This window comes from Phyllobates terribilis, unplaced genomic scaffold (assembly GCF_046119375.1).
Source record: "Phyllobates terribilis strain yellow unplaced genomic scaffold, ASM4611937v1 Scaffold_5__5_contigs__length_657084704, whole genome shotgun sequence".
Classification (NCBI taxonomy): domain Eukaryota; kingdom Metazoa; phylum Chordata; class Amphibia; order Anura; family Dendrobatidae; genus Phyllobates; species Phyllobates terribilis.
Window position 1 is genome coordinate 173,690,264 of NW_027362765.1, and position 17,860 is coordinate 173,708,123.

General features: G+C 43.4%; 1 protein-coding gene across 2 annotated transcripts in view; it reads left to right on the plus strand.

Annotated features, from left to right (window-relative positions):
• The window catches only part of NPEPPS (aminopeptidase puromycin sensitive), a 57,269-nt gene extending 42,491 nt beyond the window's left edge, over positions 1–14,778 (plus strand). For both annotated transcript variants that reach the window (XM_073683476.1, XM_073683475.1), the window contains exons 6-23: positions 1,659–1,859; positions 1,998–2,094; positions 2,177–2,210; positions 2,866–2,980; positions 3,579–3,743; positions 4,992–5,096; positions 7,487–7,547; positions 7,675–7,784; positions 7,889–7,952; positions 8,241–8,380; positions 8,672–8,806; positions 8,926–9,145; positions 11,287–11,429; positions 11,514–11,570; positions 12,837–12,944; positions 13,156–13,311; positions 13,399–13,446; positions 13,588–14,778. In XM_073683476.1, coding sequence (XP_073539577.1) covers positions 1,659–1,859; positions 1,998–2,094; positions 2,177–2,210; positions 2,866–2,980; positions 3,579–3,743; positions 4,992–5,096; positions 7,487–7,547; positions 7,675–7,784; positions 7,889–7,952; positions 8,241–8,380; positions 8,672–8,806; positions 8,926–9,145; positions 11,287–11,429; positions 11,514–11,570; positions 12,837–12,944; positions 13,156–13,311; positions 13,399–13,446; positions 13,588–13,740 — 2,112 coding nt within the window. In that variant the 3' untranslated portion in view covers positions 13,741–14,778. The remainder of the gene's footprint in view (positions 1–1,658; positions 1,860–1,997; positions 2,095–2,176; positions 2,211–2,865; positions 2,981–3,578; positions 3,744–4,991; positions 5,097–7,486; positions 7,548–7,674; positions 7,785–7,888; positions 7,953–8,240; positions 8,381–8,671; positions 8,807–8,925; positions 9,146–11,286; positions 11,430–11,513; positions 11,571–12,836; positions 12,945–13,155; positions 13,312–13,398; positions 13,447–13,587) is intronic.
• The last annotated feature ends 3,082 nt before the right edge of the window (positions 14,779–17,860 follow it).

The following is a 17,860-nucleotide window of genomic DNA, read 5'->3' on the forward strand; positions in this document are numbered from 1 at the left end:
GATTATACTTACCTTCCGATGGCCCGCGGTCTCCTTCTCCGCTGCGTCCGGTCTCCCCGGTGTATCGCGGTGGTGTGAAGGACCTGCGATGACGTCATTGAGTCATGTGACAGGTCAAACGACCGCCGACGTCAGCGGTCGCGTGACCTGTCACATGAGTCAATGGCGTCATGTCAGGTCCTTGTGCTTCTTTTTTTATTTCTTTTATATTATTTTTCGATGGGTAAAAAGCAGTGGTTTATATATTTTTTTAAACTTTTCACTTGATGATGATGATTTATTATTAATATTATCCTAATTTCTTAGAGTATGTAGTGAAAATTGCTCTCCTGTGTGTGACAGCCTGTGCTTTAGGTTAAACAGGAGTACCAACAGGAGCCTTAAAGATGTATTTCCATCTCCAAGATCCTATCCCAACATGTCGTAGGTGTAATAATATTAGCAAATATCTCCAATTAGAAATGTCGTATAGTTTTTCTGATTCTGTCTTTCCTCATGTGCAGGGTATTGCAGGACCTTAGGTATCCATGGTTACGACCACTAGCAACTAGCTAACTGTCACTATATCAGTGGTCGTAAGCATGGTTACCTAAGGTCTGCACATCAGAAAAGAGACATCAGAAAAACTATACTACATTTCTAATTGGAGGTATTTGCTAATATTATTATTATGATTATTATATTACACCTACTACATATTGGGATAGGATCTTATAGATGGGAATACCCCTTTAAGTAGCCCATGACAACTTATTGGAACCCCGCAATGGCATCACGGGGAGGACAGTAAGCATTGGAGATTGATAGTGGCATTTAAGTGGTTAAACAGCAGTATGTCTGATGTACCCTGGAGGCAGGTGCTGGCTCTATAATAACATAGCCAGCACCATTCCTGTGTAATATTACATCAAACCTTTTAAGCATTTAAATCCTACAGTAGCATAAAATGAAATTTCAAATATATTAAATGGAATCTGTTACCAGAAAAAACACTATTAACATTCAGATATGGGGTTAATAATGTTACTGACCTGCCCGGCACCCGCACTTTATTCCTCCCAGCAGCGTTCGGTTTCAGTCACTTGGGCGGCGCCAGTTCAATCATGGCTCTGAGTATGGAGAGCAGCGGCTGTAACTGACAGCTGATCCCAATACAGGGTCAGTGTCAGTCAGGGCTGGGGGCGCGGTTACAGCCGCTGCTTTCTATACTCGGTAGTGACTGCATCGGCACCATCCCTGGTGAATGAAACCGAACGCTGTCGGGAGAAAAAAAGTTCATTTTCTCCCTGCAGCGTTCGGCTAAGTGCAGGCGCCTGGCAGGTTAGTAATGCTATTAATCTGCAGATTAACCCCGTATCTGCAAGTTAATAGCGTTTTTTCTGGTGACAGGTTCCCATTAAAGGGGTTTTCCTGGAATAGGATATTGATGAGCTATCCTTAGGATAACAGATTTGTGGTGGTCCCGACACCTAGCAATCTCGCTGATCAGCTGTTTGCAGGTCCTGCAGAGCCCAGAAAAGCACAGCTCTGTCAAATGGCTGTTCTCTGGTGTGCAAATATTTGCCTTTATGGCTGTTGATTTACGTTTCTTTTACTTTTAAATGATAGTGTATACTTTTCCTTTCCGCTTTTTTTATTTTAAATATTACATTGTTTAGAACCTGGTTGAGCGTAAGCCATACCCAGATGATGAGAACCTGGTGGAAGTGAAATTTGCACGCACCCCTGTAATGTCTACCTATCTTGTGGCCTTTGTGGTGGGGGAGTATGACTTCGTAGAGACCCGATCTGCTGATGGCGTGCTGGTCCGGGTTTACACACCAGTTGGAAAAGCAGAGCAAGGAAAATTCGCCTTGGAGGTAGATTGTGTGTGTGTGTGTGTATACATACACACATGTGACATATAATTATACACATTATATAATGTGTGTATGTATTATTTATATTACCTGGTAATTTCTCTGCCAGCAAACATTTTTGTCTGTCACCTGTTTTAGGTTGCTGCTAAAACTCTGCCTTTCTATAAGGATTACTTCAATGTTCCGTACCCTCTTCCCAAGATTGACCTCATCGCAATTGCAGACTTTGCGGCTGGTAACTTTTGCAGTGACTGGCCTGCTGTACTGGTGACTGTCATTTAGTGTACCTCTTCCCTCACTTTCTGTTTTTTTCACAGGAGCCATGGAAAACTGGGGTCTGGTTACGTACAGGTGCGAACGTTGATTCTATGCCCCCCCTTTCTTGCTAATCTGGTCATAGGTCAAGGTATCTCCATTACACTGTGCTAGCGTTAAGAGACTGAACATCTGCTCATGATCTAAGCCATATTAAGCTGCTTTATTATCTTAAGATCCCGTTAGAGCTTGGAGGAATGCTGTTTTGCATCTTCAAAAATGAAGTCCTCTTTTGTTTTCTTTTTCTTCTTTATTTCTCCTACAGTTCTATTATTGGTTTAATTATTTTTATGGATATGATGATGTAGAATGGCCTGGGGTGGGTAGTATTTATATAATTGAATTGAATAGGGTAGAAATCATGAGTCAAACCCTAGTTTTGTGGTTTTTGCTGTGGATTACCTTTACTTCACAGCAAAATCTACAGCTGTAGAAAATTGTCTGAAATAAAACAAAAAAATGTGGTGAAACTCTGGCACTTCTGTGACGACACTTGCCCAGTCCCTGCTAGTCTCAGATTGGCCTCCAGCAATTAGACGTTGCTTTAATTATGTCGATGCGTCATCCCTGGAGGTTGAGGTACAGACACTGGTCTGGGCAAGAGGCAAGCATAACCCCTTTAAAATTTTGGCTTACTTGGCTGACACTGATTCCTTTATAAGATATTTGTTACTTTTTATTAATTTCTTAGGGAGACTGCTCTGCTTATCGATCCCAAGAACTCGTGTTCTTCCTCTCGCCAATGGGTGGCACTAGTTGTGGGACATGAGCTGGCACACCAGTGGTTTGGGAACCTAGTTACTATGGTAGGTACTGTTATTTGTTATTTTTCTGGCTTTTAGTTAGTTATTATCCTATATAGCAAACTCCTTGTTGGAAAAAAGCAAAACACAATATGACTTTGGTAATGAATGTATACCTAGAGCTGAAGGAAATTGTGTTCATTAAGACTTCCATCTAAGGCCGGTTTCACAAGTCTTATAGATCAGGGTGTCTGGACCAGCTATCGAGACCTGAATTCGTGACAGATATGTGAGGCTGTTGAGTTTGTTCAGGAGACCTTCAACCGGCCTTGACATTGCAATCCGTACTTCATGAATATCAAACATGTAAAAGCAGCCTTATGTACTGAGCACTGATTATTAGAATAATGGGAACGCACCAAACAGGCTGTCAGTTTAGCAGACATCAAAAGGGAAATTATTAGTTTTCAATAGGAATTTGAAGTTTGGAAAAGCCAAACATATAGGTTAGAAATAGTCTCCGGCTGCAGTATTTGTGCAGTAGATCTAACCTGGGTTTTTGGAGCAGCACTAATAAAGGTAGTCAGCATGTAAATCCTGCCACTGTTTGGTCCCATAAAGGTCTATATTTGTAGACTGAAATATGTCTCGTCTCTGTCAGGAATGGTGGACCCATTTGTGGTTGAATGAAGGATTTGCCTCCTGGATTGAATACCTCTGTGTGGATCATTGCTTCCCAGAATATGATATATGGACACAATTTGTTTCTGCTGATTACACTCGTGCTCAAGAACTGGATGCCCTGGATAATAGCCATCCAATCGAGGTACTCAGTCACTTTATTAATGGGTTTTGTAATTTTGATGTAGGTGGCTTCAACCAAAACTAATAAAAATGACCCTCTGAAGGCCCCCTTTCTTAGATACATATAGGCCTGGCATACCATCCAATATGTATGGAGGCATCCTGATGATCCCCCAGCCGCATATGTCGTGGGATCGGGCTTTGTAATTTCAGCTGCTGGATCCTTCTGTTCTTTGGGAGATACGCCGCTCTGAAGAGGCTTACACCCCTCCTATTGAGAATACAATAGGAAGTTTGGAGAGTTTGGGACAAATATGTCAACCAGAAGAGACTTCAGCTGGCAGCTTTCTGGTTTGAATGGCCAGCCTAAAGGTGCTTTCACATTGCTTTCTGTGTCCCCGTCGGGCATACGTCCGAAATCCCCCGCAAAACTGGGTCTTGATGCATTCGCCGACGGGGCCAATAGACTAATGGTGAGCTCTGCCGTGCTCTTTTTTCGGGGGTGTCCGCCTACAGATGCAGTCTACTACAATTCATTCATTCCCCTAAGTATATATGTACACCTGATCATCTTGTCTTCTCTCTGATGGATTAGTAATCTATAGTTTTATAGTCATTCTGTGCTTTTTTTTATGATCTCCACTGTACTCAAAGTATTGGACTCCATATAAGATTGTCTTATGGAGAACAGCATCCAGTGCATCACTTAGTATTGGGATGCAATGTAGATAAATGTTAGCAGTGGTCAGCATGGATGTCTAAGCCGTGAGATAAGCCACAAACCGTTCCACGATGTAGGAAGGGTTTTACTATACTCGCATCACCAGTGATCATATCTGTGGCTTGATGAAATTACTACACTCTATAGCCTGAATGTGCCATGAATACCATTATTCATCATTCAGACGTCCGCTTTTCACGTATGTGTTATAGCCATGGTTTTCACGGATAGAACATGTACTCAATATAGTCTGTGGAGCTGTTCATATGCCCATATTTTTTTACTGGCATCAAGGATAACAATCGTTCATACAAGTCTATGGGTCCTTTAAAATAACAGTACATGGATGCAGTCGGTGTACTGTCCGTGATTAACATTATAGTAATTGGGAAACTCTGAAGAAAAACATTGACATTTTTTGCATACATCGCTGATGTCTGAATGAGGTTCTATTTGGTAATGTGAAGTAATTATTTTCCTACATTTTTGCTCATTTAAAAAAAAAACAAAAAAAAAACTTTACATATTTTTTGACATTTTTGAATGTAGGTGGATGTTGGCCATCCCTCTGAAGTGGATGAAATATTTGATGCCATATCATACAGCAAAGGAGCATCTGTGATCCGTATGCTACACGATTATATTGGCGATGAGGTAAGTATGGTGTAAATTAACTCGTTAATTACTCACTAAAATGGCCTAAAGCTGGCTGAACTTTCTTCTGTGTGGTCTTGAGTAGCTTCGGACTCTCGCCCTTTATCAACTTATCTCACTAGATAGACATAGACAAGCAGCAATGGCTGTTGTATAACTTGGTGTGTTTGGTGTGATTTTCCATTTTGTGGATGAAACCCACTGAGGTATGTTTTGAGATTCTATTCAAGCTCTCTGCGCTACAATTTCTTTAAATACTGTTAACACTATGTACATTCATTCCTGGTGATTTATTGGACCGCAAAACTTGGCAGTTTGCTATATCCATACTGTATCTGATTCTGATTATATTTCAATAAAACTTTCACTGGTTTTAAAAACACTTTAAAAAGGATCTGTCACCGAGTTTTTGCTACCACTTGAGAGTGCAAATTAATGTAGCGGCAGAGACCCCGATACCAGCGATGTCACTTACTGGGCTGCTTGCTGTTGTTTATATATCTGTAGCAGAGGAAAACAAATTCTCTGAATGCTGAGCTCTGTATAACCCCTCCCACATCACTGATTGGCAGCTGTCTGCCTATGCACAGTGTGAATACAAAGCTGTCAGTCAGTGGTGGGGGTGACTTATACAAAGCTCATGAATAGGGGAAGGCTATGTGGCAGCAGGTTTAGTAGTCTTCTAGTGATGATCTCCTGCTGATAAAATGATGACTTTTTTATCAAAACCACAGCAAGCAGCCTAGTAATCACCACATCACTGGAGTCAGCGTCTGTCTGTACGTTATGTTGCTCTCTTAAGTAAGTAGCAAAACCTGGTGACTGATTCCCTTTAAATAGATAGTGGGGAACAAAGGGAAAAAAGCTCCTCTCCCACAGGAACAAAAAGCTCAGACATGTTGAAATCTAACATGGTTGATGCAATTTTTCGACTAAATCTGCCATCTGAAGAGTTTAACCCCCTGGGCAATAAGTGCCCTATATGTACGATGCTCGTCGGGAGTGGGTGTATGGAGCGGGCTCAGGAGCTGAGCCTGCACCATTCCTACGAGATGATAGCTATTATTCGACCATCATCTGTTTCTGACGGCGGCTATTAGAGCCGAGCTCTACCTGCTGCTGTTGACCTATCTGATAGCCGCATTTACAGCACACTGCACCCATAGGCACCCTGGGACGCGCTGATGGATTGCTATGGCAGCCGGGATTCTGCTGCAGACTCTCCCATGCCTGCCCTGACCGTGCTCCTATGTCCAGCATGTGGCTGTCATTCATAGGCGACCATGATTTTTTTTTTAAATCAGATTCTTTTTGTTAAACATTTTTCAAATAATTACAACCATGGGAAAGATCTCCCCGAATTAATCACATACAAAAACAGAAATGATAACCCCCCCCTCCCCTCCCTTGAGACTGTAATTTTTACCATATACTGCAATATTCTTACAAAGTTGTAAAGGTTGGGTTAAACAACCTCTTTCCTTTGCCAATGTAATAAATAAGGCCCCCAACTTTATATAAAGAAAGACACCCAAATGGTCATATCGTTGAAGTATCCAAAATGAATCAAGTTTATGATGGCTGGTGCTTTTAAAGGGCACCCGTTAGCTGCTTCATGCAGCCCTCTCTGAGCTCTGCCCTCAGTAATGGCAGACACTGTTTTGGACACTGTGGTAGTTTGTTTTTTTTTTCTTTTAGAATTCTGTAAACTTTGGGAACCTACCCTAATGTGATTCCTCTTTTGAGCCTACATTTATATGGGTTTTAATTACGTCAGGATCCTACCTAGCCTACATTTATATGGATATCAGCCCAATGGAGGAATCACATTAGGATAGATTCCTAGCAAAAGATCGCCTTGTCGTTGGCTGCTGGGCAAATTATGCACTAAGTATCTTCGTTTTTTTCTTATTTTCTGGAGTGGTAATGCCTGTCAAATTTCATATATTTCATGTTTACATGCTATAGCGTTAGAGTGCTACTTTATTTGTTAGTTACTAACAATAGTGTCCACTGGGGAAATGACAGAGAAATCCAAAAATACCTTCTAGTGCAGCACAACAATGTCAGTGAATAGCTAAATGGTATTGACGACTGGTCGCCAGTGATTCTCAACAATTCGCACAGACCTGAAGTGTAGAAACTTTCATCAGATACCACATTCTTAGGTGGTTCCTCACCCCATCCTTAGATCAGTATTTTATGGTCTGTGCCCTACAGTGTCACCCCGTTTTCAAGGATGGCATGTCATAATTTCTATGTTTTATGAGAGTGCCTCTCAACGTTGCCTGCAGATCATCCAGGGACATGTTCAGTCTGGGCAGCACTTTCACACATCTCTCTTCATTTTCTTAGTATTACTGATACAAATTCTTGTTCTCCTCATGTAGGACTTCCGTAAAGGCATGAACCAATACCTCACTAAATTCCAGGAGAAGAACGCTGCCACAGGTAATCCATGGCCCTGTCATTTTGCTGACCATTAATAACTTTATAGTGATGCCTCCACCCAAACCTACCTTCCCTTTTCCACTCAGCTCCCCTCGCACAGCTGTAAAATGAGTGCTCTTTTCTGCAGAGGACCTATGGGAATCTCTTGAGCAAGCCAGTGGGAAGCCAATTGCTGCTGTAATGAGTTCATGGACCAAGCAGATGGGTTTCCCATTGATCTATGTGGAATCAGAGCAGGTACCTGCATGAAGCTCCATTACGTGGCAGTCCATGTTCTCCCATGTAATGTGTGTAATAGGGCAGGTAGGACTACATCACGATTATAATTTACTGTTTTTCAGAAAGACGACACACGGATATTAAAGCTGTCACAAAGGAAGTTCTGTGCTAGTGGGCCACATAATGGTAAGACTTGCCCAGTTGCATTTTTTTTTTTTTGCCCCTTCTAGCCCTCGAGCGACCCTAAACATGGCTATAGTAGCAGACTCCCCCAATCGCATTTTGCAGACAATGCTGCTCACCTGTACAGTGTTGTCATTGTAGTCTCACTTGTGCTTTTCTGGAGCTGCTCAAAGCTATCCTACCTTTCTTTCTTCCTATTTCTCTTATCTCCTTTATTCTCCCGATGATAGGTTGGCTGGTAAGCCTCCAGCCCCTCTCTCCATATAACATCCTCCTATTGCCCTCGCTCAGGTGAGGAGAGCCCCCTTTGGATGGTACCGATCAGCATCTGCACCAGTGAATCCCCAGCCTCCGCTAAATTGAGATTACTAATGGACAAGCCAGAGATGACTGTTGTTCTAGAAGGTGTGACCTCAGACCAGTGGGTTAAGGTGAGCCTAAATATCCTGCATAACTGGACCAGTGTATGTATGTCTTAGCTGCAGGTCGTGAAAGTCTGCTCCTCCCAGTGATGTTGCCCCACCACTGTCCACTGATGGTACGACTCTCACACTTTTTCACAATTTTTTTTGCACTCATCGTAGACCACCAGAAAAAAAAGGAAAATAGATGTATCTTGGAGTTGTTGTAGCTCATGTTTTCAAACTGCCTAATGTCTCGAGTCCCTGCAGAATTTCTCAAGTCTCCTTTTACATGCTTAATTCTGCTCTCATCCAACCTAGCTAAATCCGGGCACAGTTGGTTTCTACCGCACCCAGTACAGCCCTTCTATGCTGGACAATTTACTGCCTGGCATTAGAGATCTCTCCCTTCAGCCAGTGGACAGGCTAGGCCTGCAGAATGACCTGTTTTCCTTGGTAAGTATGGAAGTGAAATAAAAATAGTCTGTGCAAGATTTGCCCTTAATATCTGTGTTGCTACAAATGGTGGAAGTCTTGAACTTTCCCAGTATTATTAATGTGTGTCCCTCCTTCAGGCGCGAGCAGGCATCATCAGCACGGTTGAAGTCCTTAAAGTCATGGAGGCCTTTGTGAATGAACCTAATTACACTGTATGGAGCGACTTGAGCTGTAATCTAGGGATCCTGTCCACACTCTTATCTCACACAGAGTTCCATGAGGAGATTCAAGGATTCATCAGAGATGTCTTCTCACCAATAGGACAGCGCTTAGGCTGGGACCCAAAACCTGGCGAGGGTAGGTGATCATAAATGTGTTTTATCCAAAAACTCCAGTGTTTACTCATGTTTTCTCATGGCTGGTGATTAAACTGCTTGCAAAAGTGTTTCCATTGACATAAATATGCATGATCATCCCAGTTGAGCATGCGTCTTGATGAGGATGGAGATGAATATATAAGACTAAGTTCACATCTGGAGACTGTTGGCAGAACAGTTTTTTTTTTGCAAGGGAAAACAATGGTCACCTCTGTGAAATTTTTTGGACTGCATTCAATGTCAGTGTAGTCCATTGACATCCATTAGACAATATTTAGTTTTTTTTGCTTTATGATGGAAGCCAGATGGATGCATATCTGCATAGAGCCTAATGTGTGGGGCCATGTTAAAAATGTCAGCACATGTGAAAACTGCTATCTAGTGGCCAAGCAGGCTTCACTGCAAAGCAACAAAAAAAGTCATTTTACAACTTTCAGTGGAATTGAATCAGTAGCCCTTTTGGGCAGTGGGTTAAAGGGAATCTGTCAGTAAGACTTACCCTCCTAAACCATCTATGTGGGCATGCAAGTCATAGAAAGTTGAATGAAATGACATCTGTTATCTTATGCCAGAGAAAGCCATGCTTTTCTTAAAATGTAAATGAGCTGTTAAGATCTCTGTGCTGGACACTGATCTGTATGAGAATCTGCCTCCAGAACTTATGAAAGGGAGTGTTACCAGTGCGAGACCTGTAATGACTGACAGTCTGCTCTCTTTATTTACATGTCTCATACTGGTAACGCCCCTAGACGCTCAAGTGTATGGAGCGAGCCCGTGCCCACTAGACGGGCTTTGGCTAAGGGTATGTATAACGCATACGTACCCGGCGGTCCCGACTCAAAAACAAAATCACAGATTATAATGGAAGTGTATAGCATTTAAACATTTTCACCGAAAAAATACACCTAAAATTTGTATCATTAAAAATTCAAATGCAACTAACCCTCAAAAAAACACCAAAAAATAGTTAAAAAGGCTGTAAAGTATTCTCTGCCCAAAAAGACATCATCATAAAGTGGGTAAGGGGCAATGCCCTAAGCTGACCCCTAATCTGTCCCTATCTCATAGCGGAGGTTGGCACCCTCTTGAACGCAAATGGCGCCCCCGCTCCTCGTCTGCTCACCCTAAAGGAACCCTATAAGTCCCTGATTAGGTGAGAATGATGGGAGTCAATTATCAGTGTAAGGGGATGAAAGAGGGTAATCACCATTCAATCCCCAAGACAAATGGACCACCACCACTGTACCTGTAGAGTACAGGTGTGGTAAATCAAAAAATAGGAAATTGAGTACTCCTTTCCAGTCAATTATCAATTATCTTAATGGCCCAGATGCTCAAAGGAAATGAATCCTCATAAAAAAACAATCAATAATACTGCATATAAATCTCAATCTGGCTGTAAATACAGTAAAAGTATATATGTATTAGTAACAAAAATGATCACAGGGAATATTCCTGCATCCCTCACCAAACCAGAAAATAGATGTCACTTTATAGCAATATATACAATAGACCAATCTTCAAATACAATAAGCATAAAAAGATTCACTAGTCAGCCAGAAAGTGAAGATATATAGTATGGAGGTGTCCTTGGACCCTCCTATTCGTAGGGACAAGATCAGAAATGCAAATAGTCCAACCCCACAACTACACCGCTAAGGTAAAGTACAGATGCAGGCATGTATCACTCGACGTGGGCGCGTTTCTCCTGCTAATCGGCTCATCAGGAACCACATACCCTATAAATTCAGATAATACAATATGAATGATTAATAAGAGAGACTTGGTTTAGATGAATCATGTTGGTATTCTCCGTAAGGTGCCTCGTGCACACTGCTTGGCTGATGTGGCAGTGAAGATAGTGATAAAGTGCTCAGTGCAAACAGGGGGGAGAATGCCCCATTCCCATGAGGTTAGTGCCAAATGGCAACCACTCGCGCTGACCCCCACCCGCATGTATCACGGCTCAGAAACCGGCGAATCCCCACAGCGCGTGCTCTGGGGGGGATTCATAAGTCTACAGTCACACAGAGTAACTTGCTGACTTCTCATTTTGGACCGGACGACCTCTTTAACTGTACTTTAGGAAATTTATTTAGGTGTATATCCTTTACTTTATAGGACACTTGGACGCACTGCTGAGGGGGCTAGTTTTAGGGAAGTTGGGAAAGGCTGGCCATAAACCCACCCTGGAAGAGGCACGTCGTAGGTTTAAGGACCACATAGAAGGAAAGAACACGCTGAGTGCCGACCTTAGGAGCCCGGTTAGTTCCTTAATTGCTGTGTCTTTTTTTTTTTTCTTCTTCCAACATCACAACATTTACCTAAATCAAGATCTATGTTCCCAGGTTTATGTGACTGTCCTGAAGCATGGAAACACCACAACTCTGGATACCATGCTGAAGGTTAGTGTCACTGATAAGGTTATAACATTAAGACTCTTCTATAACATTTTTGGTATATATACAAGTTTTTGCATGATATGAATATAGAAAAAAAAACCCTGATGTACCTTCTATTTATTGATGTACAGATCGTAACCTGGGGACTGCCTGTATCAGCAGGAACTAACTAGATGCGTTCTGTATATGTTCGTTACCCAAATACGTATATAAGTTGGAACAAGGCAGGGATTAAAAAAAATACTACTACTCACTGCTGACCACTCCAGCTGCTTGCCGTCCGGTCTTTTTCTTTCCATCATGTCACACCACATGTCTTTGCTTTTTACTACAGACCAGAACTTTGGGCTGTCTCCAGGCTTCGGACATTACTGCATGTCATAAGGTTGTGACGTCTACGTTATGATCTTATAACGCACAGTGAGCTTTGGGGCTTGGATGGGACCCGAAGTCTTAAAAATAAGGCATGCTAAGCGCACCGGCCGGAGAGGTCAGTGGTGAGGCGAGTATAGGTTTTGGTTTTTTTTTTTGAACATTTCACATTTGTAATTGGGGAACTGCCTATAATTGTCTTTCGTCAGATGTGATCCCTAACCAGTGCTAACTACTGAGCCAACTTGTTTATAACATTCTCAGGTCTAGGGGGTTAAGATTCTTCTTGTGATGTAGGGAGACTTCTAGATCAGGCAATGCTCTGTGGGAAAATGGTAGGCAAATTATGCCTCTTCCCCCAAGAAGGTAGCCACCCAATTGATTTATACAGGGGGTCACTTCCAGTAGGTGGCAATAGAACTTTTTTTTTCCTCTTGGTTGATGGCTGATTTGCAAACACACACAAGCACACACACCATTGTCAGTAATAAATGTAGTGTAAAAAGTGCCAAACTACAAGAAGCCCTGCAGCAGGAAACTAAAGGAAACTGTAACAATGATAGATTGACAGGTCATTGAGGAAGCTCTATAGTATTCTCCGCAGTCATCACTGGGCTGAACACCCAGGGAATCACGTGCCTTATAATTGATCCTAATCATTTGTGTCACCATAAAAATAACAATTGACATGGTCAGTTAATGAAATGCTGTAAGGATCATGTATATATATAAGACCTTCCTGTCTAGTGGACGACTCTCCGTGATCATTGATCTCATTTTTAAATCTAAACCAAATTGCACACATTCTTTGGTGGTGGGCAAAGTCAATAATGCCTAACTATGCACAGTGCCTGGCATCACACATGTTACTGCTATCTTCCACTTCTACACTTTCAGCTCCACAAACAGGCTGACATGCAAGAGGAAAAGAACCGAATCGAGAGGGTTCTTGGAGCCATTTCTTCCCCAGAGTTAATCCACAAGGTGTTAAGCTTTTCACTTTCGGTAAGTCTTTGGTTGCTCACCCACATGTTCTCACAGTGACTTCTCCATAGTCATTGGTTTCTACAAAGTATAGCGGGTTTAGAGGTGCTGTCAGCAGTAAGCAACTGTTGCTCACCCAAATATCCCTGTCCGCCTGTGAAGAGGTCTTTCAGGATGGAGTAGTGGTGTGCAGCACATCCTTCAGATCATTATGCTTCTCTTTGCGCTCTAGGAAGAGGTACGTCCTCAGGACACAGTGTCTGTAATAGGAGGTGTCGCTGGAGCCAGCAAACAAGGCAGGAAATCTGCATGGACCTTTGTGAAGGAAAACTGGGAGGAATTGTATAACCGGTACCAAGGTGGCTTCCTTATCTCACGACTCATTAAAGTATGAAGGCTTTTTCTGTGAGATTGGTTTACTTTACCTGTGACATTGACAGTCTTTTGCCGCTAACACATTATTTTTGGCCTTCAGCTTTCTGTGGATGGCTTTGCTAGTGACAAGATGGCTGCAGAGGTCAAGGTAAGCAGTTAGTGTAATTTAGTGATTTCACACTGACCTCCTCTTTGTTCTTTGTATTTTATGTGAACCTTAGTTTGTTGGCATATAGAGCATAATATTTAGGGTTTCTCTAATGCTTTTTCTTCCCCATTTCCTTACCAGACATTCTTCGATGCTCATCCAGCGCCCTCTGCTGAGCGTACGGTGCAACAGTGCTGTGAAAATATCCTACTGAATGCTGCCTGGCTGAAGAGAGATGCAGACGCCATGCATCAGTATCTACTGCTGCGCAAGTCACCCTCCTCAACAGTGTGATTGTGCGCAGTGATTCCCATCCGCCTGCTCTCTCACCGCCCCAACAGGCTAAACCCTAGGCCCCCTGCTATGGGAGGCTATGTACCTGTCCTCCCTTACCCCTCAACACCCTTTACACCCACTGGGAAGCTGGTGCAAAAAAATAAAAATAAAATGAAAGCTCCCATCTGATCCCTGCTCAGTCCCCAATCAACTCCTTAGGGATTTTATTCAATTGCTCAGTCAAATCTGTATATATGATAGAAGTAGCGTCAAGCTGCTAACTGTGAATCTCCCAGATGCCCTTTCTGTGCAAATTCTGCCTGAAAGTAGACGTGGAGAAAGAATGTTTCTATTGGCTCCTGTGAGATAGAGGTACCAAACACCAGTGTAGAGGGTTATCTTTAAGTAAGGGGGCCGCAACTTGACGAGTTATCACAGAGTGTGCATTAGCCAAGGCCATTAATGGAAGGTGGCTGGGTTTAGATGGATTTTTTTCCCCTTTATTTTCTGGTGAGGGCTTTTCACTTCATGTATGGTCCTTAATTACCTCTTGTATTCTCCCACATCAGAAAATTGTACTTGTTGGCTGCCTGTTTTGTTCTGATGTTATACCCCTTGTTCTGGAGGGAGTATCTAATTGGGGGTTGTGTGCACTCACACTAATCCCCCTGCCCACCACTCTCTCTGTGGCCTGGGCCTGTACTGGAGAGACCTGCATTGTGTAGTTCTGTCTAGTATAATAAGCATATCTATACTGTAGACTTCTTTTCTTACCTGTGCTGGAAAGCAAAAGGTGCAGGCACTGTTCTCATGCTCTTGATGTTTTCTTCCCTTTCCTCCCAAATTCCTAATTAATTTCTAGGTTACACCCTCGTTCTGGGTTTGTACAGTCTAATGGTATAGTGGCAGGGCCATGGGCCTTGGTTCTGAGACTTGCTTACCTGGGTTCTCTTTGTGCTATTGTTTTAAAACAAGAAAAACCGTAATAAAAATTTGAAAAAAAGACAAAAAAAACAAAACAGTTGGCGTTAATAAAAACAAAATGTGAGTGTGTAATGAATGCGTAGTTGTGAGTTTCTCTGGTAATATTAATGTATTGTTAGTGTTCCAATATTAATATATACTATTTTGTAAAGTCAAGATAAGTTATTAACCCTAGGATATGTGATAATTTATTGATTGGTGCAGGTCGCAGGGGTCAGACACCTACAATCAGCAGAACTCTTATCTGCGCTAGAATAGAGCTGCAGTGTGCATGTGTAGACACACAAGGGTCTGTGGGTGCTCTTGTCTGCTGGCCTCGCTTTAGAAAGACCCCCTTATCCCACTGAACTCCTGTACTCTTTCCTTGTTGGCAGAACACTACTCAGACAACACAGGGTACCACACTCGGGTAAAACTTTATTGGGTCACCTACAGTTAACAGCATACATTACATTCCCAGTAAGGACACAAGATGGTGCAAGTGACAGTATCTCACCCTTCCGCTGGCTCACCAGGGATCAGCGCCTCCACGACTTTGGGGCATCCAGGGCTGTGGAGCAGTTCTGTAATCCACCAGCTGGAACTATGGTCCCTAGACAGAAGTCATGTAGAGTCGCACCAGGGACAGGAGTAGGCTCCTTTTCTCCTTCCCCCACAATGGCACCACAGAGCGAGGGGATCCGCCCTTCAAGGACAGGAAACCTACAGATAAAAAGGGCGGTACCTCTCTCCCGTATCAGTTGGTTTCCTGTCTTTGATGGGGAACCTATGGTTGGCGTACCTTTTTAAAGGCCTGAGTGCCATAAGAATTCACCGTTGGATACCAGGCCCGGCTTGTCCAATTCAGACAGCGGGGGTTCCCTGCCTCGGCGGGTGCAATGTCCTGAAGCACCACTGCTGGGGTCAGTGGGCCTCTAGGGTGTGCAGGGGGTAGGCAGCGGAGGACTTGAGATGCTGCTTCTCCCTGGTTTTTCACGGCCGGTTGTTCTGGTAAGCAGTGTGCAGGAACTTCTGGCTTCCAGTGCGTGGGCGGGGCGCGGCCTTATGACGTGGTGTCCCATGACGCGGTGCGCCCCAGTGCCTGACTGGGATTCTGGCCGCCGCCTGCGCTCTACCCCTTCCAGGATTCAAGAGCACCGGTATGTAAAAAAAAAATAACAAAGTGTGTGCGCACAGCGGAAGTGCTGTAGATGGGGGAGCACCAAGTATGAATAGTTGATAGTGAGCAGGAACAGAGCGCTTCTAAAAGCGCTCGGCCAGTCTCCCTATCCACCAGGAGGAGCAGATTCTGCAGCCCCAGTCTTCACCACCACCGCAGCCTCAGTTGCAGCAGCAGAAGAGAAAGCGGGATAAAGAAATGGGATGTCAGGAGGACCCTTCCAGTCATCACGAGCGTGGTAACAGCGGCAGCTGGTGTTCCTGCAGATTGTCCCAGTGCAGCAAGGACATCAGTGCGGCATCAAACCTGAGAGAGAACCCATCCACCAAAGCAGTTCCCCCTCCTAACCCGGAAAGAAAAAGTGTGACCAAGACTAAACACAAGATCTGTACACTTTGCACAGAAGAGTTACCCACTAACTTGGAAAAAAGACTATGTAGCTCTTGTATAGAGTGAACAATATACGAAGAAACGTCAAAATTTGCTTCAGAATTAAGATCCATTATAAAGTCACAAGTAGGAGATACCGTTAGGTCCCTGCAGGGGGGGGGGGGGGGGGATGGGCAAATATGTGCCCCCAGGCTCTGGATCCAGTAACTCTGGGTATGATGACAAGGATTCGGATCCATCCAGTTCTTCGTCATCCTCATCCAGAGATAGAAGCAGGTGTAGCTGCTTTCCCATAGAGGAGACGGATGGTCTCATCAGGGCAACTATGGGGCTGGTAGACCCCTGTCCCAAAAGATCTGTTCAGGATATTATGTTTAGGGCCTGGAACAAAAAAGTTTTTTCCCCTTAATAAAGTCCACTCTTAAATGAAAAAGGAGTGGAAAAGACCAGAAAGGAAAGGCCTTTTATTCCCAAAGAGAAAACACCCATTTGATGACCTGGTATGTTCCTTTTGGGAAAAAACACCAAAATTGGATGTGGCTATAGCTAAGGCCTCCCAAAATGGTTAACTCCCCTTTGTAGATATGGGTGTATTGAAAGATCCTATGTACAAAAAAAAAGCAGGCACCTTCCTGAAAGGTTCATAGGAAGCTGTGGGGGGGGGAAACTAAGGGAGAAAACAGCTAGGGATACTATTTTAATCTCCATCCCTTTAATGAAAGGAGCCGCTGCTTTTTTGGCAGATGCTTTCGCTGACTCGGTCAGGTTAGCAGCCAGGGCAGCAAGTTTTTCTAATGTAGCCCGGTGTGCCATCTGGCTTAAGTGTTGGCCGGGAGCGCTCCAAACAAAGTCTAAGTTATACACCACTCCCTGGGAGGGTGAATTTTTGTTTGGTCCTACTCTGGACGATATCCTAGACAAAGGCTGGGATAATAAAAAAAAAAAAAAAAAACTTCCCTATTCTGTCCAACAATTCTTATAGGAAATCTTTTCTGACTAAGATATATTCGTAGAAAACCCCCCAGGGACCAGGATAAGTGGGAGGATAAAAAAAGGGAAGACCAAGGGGTTCCTGTTCAGCAGACCTCCCGATGATAATAGGAAGCCTGCCCAATGAAGGTTTTTCCTGGGAAGTGGGGAGGCTATCCTTGTTTCTCCCTACCTGGGAAGGCATATCCAACAGCCCCTGGTTCCTAAACATAATAAAATCAGGGCTGAAATTCCAATTCTGCTCAAACCCCCATCCAAACTTTATAGTGACTCCCAAAGATCCTCAAACGTAGAGCAGCTAGCCCTTAGAGCAGGAGGTTCTAGGTTTGATAGAGAAATCAGTCCTTCAAGAAGTCCCAGCCCAGGAAAGAGGCGAATTATTCTACTCCCCTCTGGTATTGAGGAGAAAACCAGATGGGACTTACAGGACAATTGTAAACCTCAAGAAATTGAACAGACTGTTGAATGTTCAAACTTTCAAAATAGAGTCAGTAAAAATACTGTTTTATGACTGTTCTGGACCTGAGGGACACTTACTACCTCGTCCCGATCCACAAGGATTATCAGAAGTTTCTCAGGGTAGCAATATCTGTGTGGGGGGAGGGGGGGTAGTCA